General features: G+C 47.8%; 1 protein-coding gene across 2 annotated transcripts; it reads right to left on the minus strand.

Moving 5' to 3' along the window:
* Nucleotides 1–597: 597 nt before the first annotated feature.
* LOC307221547 (uncharacterized protein) lies at nt 598–6,045 on the minus strand. Of its 2 annotated transcripts, XM_079986173.1 has the most exons (3): nt 4,961–6,045; nt 4,215–4,310; nt 598–3,494 (listed from the first exon to the last, which is right to left on the minus strand). In XM_079986173.1, exon 3 carries the CDS (start codon nt 3,446–3,448, stop codon nt 2,126–2,128), a length of 1,323 nt encoding a protein of 440 aa, XP_079842299.1. In that variant the 5' UTR covers nt 3,449–3,494; nt 4,215–4,310; nt 4,961–6,045; the 3' UTR covers nt 598–2,125. The 2 variants fall into 2 exon arrangements, with proteins under 2 accessions (XP_079842299.1, XP_079842298.1); XM_079986172.1 differs by lacking the exon at nt 4,215–4,310.
* Between the last annotated feature and the right edge of the window lie 2,096 nt (nt 6,046–8,141).

Here is an 8,141-nt window from a genome sequence, read left to right on the forward strand (position 1 = left end):
ATAAATTTAAGATTTCAATGGGCTCAACTCCTAAGTCAGTGTGTATCCAAATATAACCCTGGTGTTCTCACTCATGAGTTTCTATTCCAATGTTTTAAAAATGGTATCCCTTGCCAAGCTCACTTAAGGGAGGCGAGTGATAGAACGACACCTGCTTTATTGAAAGGAAAAAAAAAACCACAGGCATGCTGCTCTAAAGTGTGTTAACTTCCTCTTTATTGCAACGAATTCAGGAAAAACCTCATGCAACTGAAACAAACATAGTAATCTATGCAGCTTGAAAGGGTGAGAAGGCTGAACCAACAGAAATTGAACTATTTGGAAGCAATGATGTGATTTAAATCACAAACTCACCAGAGGCATTTATCTCAGGCTTTCCAAAGTAACCCAGGTTCACTATACTATATACGTATTTTTCAAAACAAAACCTTCCTAGAAAACCCCAACATAACCCTTAAGCGTTTTTAGATTGCTAGTTTAATGCACCTAGCCATGGTACTAAGTTACCTTCACCATCTTAGAGCAGATACACTTGTGCAGAGAAATTGGGCAACTTAGACTTCTTAGGATGATACTGGGAAGGCAGGTGAGAAATAAACCTCCCTACCTGTTAAAAATTGGCATGTTAGAGAGAAGACTGGGTTAGACTCTTCTATTTAATATGCAGGACTTGTTTTCAGACAGGAAGGGTTTTAGTTTTTACACAGTGAAGCTATTCGTGCATAGGATCCCCCTATCTGGCGTCTGGGATGGCACAGTCTCAGAATTATGAGATTTACCTGCACACAGACTCACCTTCTGATTTTTTCCCCATTATGGATTTCTAAATCAAAACTTTGCAATGCTAATTGTCTGCAAAACAGCAGATTCCCTTCAATATAACAGTTATTAAATCAGCAAAGTTCCCTTTGCTTTCTTCTTCCTTTGTAGCTTGCTCTTATGTTAAATGCAAATAGAACCAAAACCTTAATGCTTTGTAGTTAAAATGAACTGAACAGCTGCAACCCAGTCAAAAATGTAAAGTTGTGGCAAAATTCTGCCCTGGACCGCTGAGGCTCCCATTGCAATTCTTTAGTCTTCAATGGGATGCAAATTGTGCTGTCCATTAGCTGCATTACTGGGCTTTTTCTAACAGAATCTGACCACAATGTCAAAGCTGGAGTTCACGTTACAACTGCAATGGGAATTGCAACGCAAAATGGTACCTCTGCTGCAAGTCACACTCACGCAATCCTCATCATATATATATATGATGCACACTCAACTCAAGTTTTAGGTCAGTGTTTCGCAAACTTGGGTCTCCAACTGTTTTTGGACTACAACTCCCATCATCCCTGAACCCAAGCAAGAGATGATGGGAGTTGTAGTCCAAAAGCAGTTGGGGACCCAAGTTTCGCCAACACTGTTTTAGGCAATGAGTTTCCCCCAAAGAATCATGGGAACTGTAGTTTAAAGATGGTGCGGACTATAGCTCCGTGAAGGGAAAACTGCTATTCCCATGATTCTTTGGATGGGGGCGTCATATGCTTTAAATGTGCACAGGGCGTACTTCAGATGCAGTGGTGCAGACCTGCCCAAGCTGTTAATGTTTAGAATGGCTGGACACATTTGCCCTGTGAATTCCACAAATGGGGCAGGAGGACAAGCTCACTAGGGTCTGCCCGCCTCCAACAGTTCTCTGGGAGTTTCGCGGGGCTACTGTGTGAAGTGGGGCTCACTCCAATAGGGTCCCTGCACAAATACGAAAGTCTGATTTCCCAGGGTTCTTGCCAGGAGGTTTTGCCACTTCAGGCAGCTGCCCATGAACTTAAAGTGGGCAATAATGGATCTAGGCAACATTTCGCCTGTGCTCATCTCAGCACTCCAGTGCATCCAACCCAAGTCATACCTGAGTGGACTCACCGAAATTAACAGACATGGCCACCTTAGGCTCATTAATTCCAGTGTGTCCACTTTTGAGTAGAAGTTTGAGTACAACACCCATGACGGGTGTGGAATTCCCAGTTTGCAATACGAGCTGAATTAAGGCCACTGTTGGCCACCATGCTGTCAATCAGGGTTTCTGGCACTCAACTTATTCCTCTGCCCCCTTTCCCCATAGCACTGTGTGCTTTGCTCAGCTCCCTCAAGGAGAGCCAGCTACATTCTCTCGGGACTGCTCCTCCTCATCCAGTGTCAGGGGATCAACTGCTATGCCCACGGTGAGATCTGCGTCACCTTCAGAGCTGGACTTCTCCGGCACATCAGAATAAAGGTTCTTCAGGTAGGTGGCAAACCTGTCTTCCTTGCTGCTCCAATCCGCAGCACATTCCTTCCCCCTGCCATCTGACGCTCCCTGGTCCTTCACATCAGATCTTGGAAGGGGAGAAACAGAGAGCTCCGGTTTGGGTGGATGGGCAGATGTAACACATTCACCTTCCGCATCATCGCTTACTTTGAAAGAGTCGGACTTGTCATCCTGGTGGGAAGCATCCGGAGCACCCTCTGTAGCAGCAGGGACTGCTGGCTCACTCTCATACTCAGCCTCCCAGTCTTCCTCATCCTCCAGAGCTGCAGATTTGGCCGGTCCAGCATCCACAGCCTTGCCTACGAAACCAGCAGAATCCCCAGTGCCTTGGGTTTTCTGCCACTCACGGGCGCCAAACATACATCTTTTCGCTTCTGGGGCATCCTGCGCATTCTGCCAACGGCTCCCTTCCTGGTTCCTTTTCATGCTGCTAGCGCTGGACCCAAAAGAAGACCCTCCTCTCCTCCACCCTTGTGGCCCTGAGTTCCAAGAGCTTGATTCGACAGCGCCTTGCCTCCGGTTGCCCCAAGCCCTGTCAAAATCCTGCCGCTTGTCTTGCCAACGACCCCCATTCCCATGCTCTCCTTCTCCCCCTCCTCTTTGGTTCCCCCTCCAGCCTGTGTGGGCCTGGGCTCTCTTCCAACCCCCTGCTGCGTGTGGCTGGCTGTGGTCAGACCTGCTGCTCCCACCATTTCTTTCGGCAGCACTGTTCCAATGGCGCCCGTAGTTTTGCTGCTCTAGGACTCCACTGTTTGGCCCTCTGTGGCCCCCGTATCCTCCAGGAGCCGCTCCGCTAGGCTGTTGCTGCCCGCTGGAGCAGCCTGGCACACAACAGCAAGCCGACCGGCGGCAGCAGCTCAGGGCGCACTGAGCAGGTGGCTCGTGGCATGTGGAGAAAGAGGCCTGAGCGCCGTCGTGAATGGGTGCTGGAGGAGGGAGGCACTGTGCCCCTCTGGCAGCGTTAATGAGGACATAGAGGATGTCCAAGCGCACGGGCACCGTGAGGGAAAGGAGGTTGCTTGGTGCGCATGTGCGGCCCAGGAAGAAAGGCTGGAGGCTGCCGGAGAGCCCCGAAGAGGTGGGCTCATTGGAGGATGAAGTAGATGACACCAGAACTGGCCTTCTCTCTGGCGAGCGGCTAGTCACTCTGTCGTCAGCCATGACGTCTGCCTGTGTGATGCCAGCAATGGTTGCAGGTATGTAGAAACTGCAAAGGATGAAACAAGAAGCCAAGTTTAGGGACCTCCCCTTATTTGCTAGAGGAAGTAATTTTAAGAGCAGGAATCCCAATTCTCTGGCCTCTGTTCTCTGAAGGGCAGAGACCATGAGACAGAGGTTGCTAACCCCCAGTTTGGAGTCTGATTCAGGCCCATTAAGCAAATTCTTCTGCCCACCTCATGCTGAAGATGGTGGGAGAATAGTTTCGGCAGTGGGAGGATAAGAAGAAAAAGAAGAAGAGTTTGAATTTGATATCCCGCTTTATCACTTCCTGAAGGAGTCTCAAAGTGGCTAACATTCTCCTTTCCCTTCCTCCCCCACAACAAACACTCTGTGAGGTGAGTGGGGCTGAGAGACTTCAAAGAAGTGTGACTGGCCCAAGGTCACCCAGCAGCTGCATATGGAGGAGCGGGACGCGAACCCGGTTCCCCAGATTACGAGTCCACCGCTCTTAACCACTACACCACACTGGGTAAAGAAGTACTGGACAGGAGCCTGTCATCTTAATGGGGAAACAAACCTTCGTCCTGCCAGTCCTCACACTGACCAGAAATAGGATGATAACCTCTCAGTCCCCAAATAAGGTTAGACGCCCATCCTGCAAAGACAACTTAAGAGTAAGTCCCAAAGAGCTCAATGGGACTTATTCCTGAGTAAGCATGTCAAGGAGTTCAGTGTAAAGGTCGCTCTACCTCCAAAGACAACTCACCCCAATATGAAGCTCAGGTTGCTAGGAAATCATGTTTAACTCCCCTGCATGCAGAAAACAATAAGCAGACCACCAGGCTCTCCAACTCCACAATATCTGTGTTGAAGGAGGCAAAAGATTGAGTTGGCAAAGATGGAAAAGTTTTTGATTTTTCTTTGGAATATATTCAGATACCACCAAGTTAATTTTTTAAAAAAACTGTATTTTATCATTTATTTCAACAATTTGTATGCTGCTGAATCACAGTAGTCTCTAAGTGGTGTATGTAGCAAGAGACACACTTGCATATGAGGTGCGTGTGTCCACAAAACATTTTTATCCCGCTGGAACTAATGGCATAGAAATCAACCCATGCAATACATAGTAAAGAAAACGCCTTTAGGCATGCACTGAGCGTCTTTCCTCTTGGGTTTGTCTTAGCACGCAGCCCACGCAGAAGAGGGGGTTGGGGAAGGAGAACAGTAACTTTGTAAGCTACTTTGAACCTTAGCAGCCCCACCCGCCTTCCTTTCAGTGCATTCCCACGCCTGCGACTATTCCCAAAATGCCTATGTGCAAAAGGCATTTCTATCCGTGCAGACATCAGATTTGCTGGCTTGCAAAGTAAAGGGGCTCAGGTCATTTCGATAAAAAGTTTTTAAAACGGATGTTTTCCTCCCCCCCGAAGAGCCTCTGCTTGGGGACACAAACCCACCCAGGGCGCCTTACTCCCATGCACCCGGCTGCGACCGGTTCCCGCGCTTTACCTGCAATCCGCTTCGCTGTCTCGCGCCCAACAGCAACTCCTGCTGCACGAGGACCCGGGCAAAAGAACGCCCAGACATGCGCAGTTGCTCCCGCTGAAGGGCGGCTCCCAGAGACTTCATTTCTATACATAGAGGGGGAGGACCAATTGGAGCGCTGGAATTAGCCTACGGGGGAGGGGCCTAGAAACTTTGAAGAAGGGGCGGGGCTTCAAGAAGCACATCGCGAAAACGCGGGAAGAGCGCGGAAAGGGGGAGGGTAGCATACTTATTAGTATCATCATTGATAATCTGGTGGTGCTAATAATGTTTATCATTGGTATTAACAATGCTGCTAGGATAGTGTTACTACTAGTATAGGGGTGTAGTAGCATTAATAATATACTAGCAGTACTTCTAGTATAGTACTACTAGCAATGCATAATGTATTAACATTTGTAATACTCAGTGCTTTTTTTTCTTAAAAAAATGTTTAGGGGTACTCTTATTTTGACTCAAGAAAAGCACCATTTTATAGCTCAAATCGGGAAAAATAAATACAGTAAATGGACAAAAGTACAGAGATTCACAAAATGTTTAGGGGTATGCATTCCCCCAGAGAAAAAAAAGTATAGGTTTCCAAATAAATGGTTGAGAGTGTAAATAACTTTATGTGGACAGCTAGTATAGGGATTAGAGAGTTGAAACCCTGCCTCTCCACATTACTTGGTTAATTATGCATATATATGCATATATATTTAGGAGTCTGATCCATTAAATTCAGCGGTTCTTACTCCAAAGTGCGTAGAGGATTGCTCAGAAGTAAGCCCCATTGAGCTTCTCAGCCCCAATTAAGCATGTCCTTGGGATTGAATCTTGTGAAATCCTGTATCAATTTATCTAGAAGTCCCATTGAACTGAATGGGACTTGTTTCTGAGTAGACAAGCATAGGATGATGCTGTAAGTCACCATCTTTTTACACTCTTATGTGTACATGGGGGGGGGGGATAAAATATGGGAGTGTAAGTGGGGTTTATTCTAAGCTCTGACCCATCCCCCACAAGCAGCCAGCATACTACCCATCCCCAAAATGAATGAAAGGAAATGAAAGAGGCAGGGAAGAAGAAGAAACATCACAGGAAGAAGACTTGAAATTTGGGGAAATGAGGGAGCAAGAAAAAGCAGGGTTTCATTGAAAAGAATGCGGTAGTAAGGGGATTCACCCTACGGCAGTTTCTTGGGCAAAGCGATTATTTACCTTTCTTAACCTGCAGCTTGGCACCAAGACTCCCTTCCTGCTCAAAACATAACTATAAAGCTGAGCCCCCACCCCAAATCCTATTTTTTGTGACTAGGATTTGTAGTCTGCTACAAAATGACTATTCTCCCTGTAAATACATTGGTAAACGGGCGGGGGGGGGGTGTGCGCCGGAGAGATCTTTGCACCATGGCCCTGATCCTTTTAATTCATTGCATTAGGGTAGGGAGGGTTTGCTTCATGCCTTTGATGAGAGGGGAGGGAATTACTGTACTTATTCGAATCTAATGCTTGCTTTTTTTCTCCCCCCCCCCTTTTTTTTGCCAAATCACATTGCAAAAATTAAGGCGCGCGTTAGATTCGATGGCACATTTACATTTGCCAGCAACTACTGTTGGCGCTGTGGGTTAAACCACAGAGCCTAGGACTTGCCGATCAGAAGGTTGGCCGTTTGAATCCCCGCAATGGGGTGAGCTCCCGTTGCTCAGTCCCTGCTCCTGCCAACCTAGCAGTTTGAAAGCACGTCAAAGTGCAAGTAGATAAATAGGTACTGCTCCGGCGGGAAGGTAAACGGCGTTTCCGTGTGCTGCTCTAGTTCACCAGAAGCGACTTAGTCATGCTGGCCACATGACCCGGAAGCTGTACGCCGGCTCCCTCAGCCAATAAAAGCGAGATGAGTGCCGCAACCCCAGAGTCGGTCACGACTGGACCTAATGGTCAGGGGTCCCTTTACCTTTACCTTTGCTGTTTTTGGTTTCAAGGTTCTGAAAACTGAGCTGCGTGTTAGATTCGATGGCGCATTAGATGCGAGAAAATCCTGTAATTTGCACAAGCAAACGCCTCCGCTCTCCCGCTTTAGCCAGCTCCCCACCTGGCTCCTGCCTGCCTTGTTACTTATCAACCAGTCCAGGAGGTGGCACTGCCCACCAGCTTCCTAGAATTAGCTGTTTCTGCTTACATGCAGTGCATTCAAAGTACGTCCAAGGCACATTTAAGGCACATGTCTTCCCCCAAAGAAAGCTGGGAACTGTAGTTTAAGGGTTCTGGGAATGGTAGCTCTGTGAGGAGGAAAATACAGTTCCCAGGAAATTCATGTATTGAATGTATGGAGTGGATCCCCATATGGGTCCATCTTCAGTTCTGTTGAGCACCCCCCCCCCCTCCACCCTACTAGTCCTAATGATTACCAGGCATCACTGGTTGGTCAGTGTATTCTGTAGACAAGTTTAAGACTTTGTGCATCTGATTATGTGGAATCTAGACCATAAAAGCATCATGTCAAAATTAATCCCTTCGGCTTTAAGACTTTCTCCTGCGACAGACTATCTGTTCGGAAACTGATGCAGAGGCGGCTATTTATGCGCAGGCTTTGCCCAAACCAGTGCTATTCTGCCCCCAAAGGGTTCAGTTATTTCATGATAGCAAAACAGTTTACAGTCATACCTTGGGTTACAACTGCTTCAGGTTGCGTTTTTTTGGGTTGCGGACCGCCGAAACCCGGAAGTACCGGAACGGGTTACTTCCAGGTTTCGGCGGTCATGCATGAACAGAAGCGTTAAATCGCGGGGTGCCAACGCTGTGGGTTGCGAACGTGCATCCTGCACGGATCACGTTCGCAACCTGAGCGTCCACTGTATTAGTATTAGGTAGCAGGAATAACAATACTGTGCCTTTAAGAAAAGTTAGTGCCTTTCCCCACCCTTTTAGCCTGGATGGAGCACAGGGGAAAGAGTGCGTGTATAAGCTTACATGTGTTGCTCCACCCACTTTTGCCCCTGGCTCCACCCACCACTGCCCTGTGACTCTTGGGTGGTTGATCAGAAAGGGGATGTGGTTGTGGCGTTCGTACAGAGCCCCCGGTCGTTCCACGGACTATTGACCAGTACACCACTACTTTATTTTTCCGCTGCCACCAGTTTTGTGGGGGAAACCCAGGGCTCCCCAGT

Source organism: Podarcis cretensis (assembly GCF_951804945.1).
Source record: "Podarcis cretensis genome assembly, chromosome: 8".
Classification (NCBI taxonomy): Eukaryota; Metazoa; Chordata; class Lepidosauria; order Squamata; family Lacertidae; genus Podarcis; species Podarcis cretensis.

Excerpts from the sequence above, each read along its gene's own strand:
- LOC307221547 (XM_079986172.1), bottom strand. The coding sequence starts at position 3,448 with ATGGCTGACGACAGAGTGACTAGCCGCTCGCCAGAGAGAAGGCCAGTT.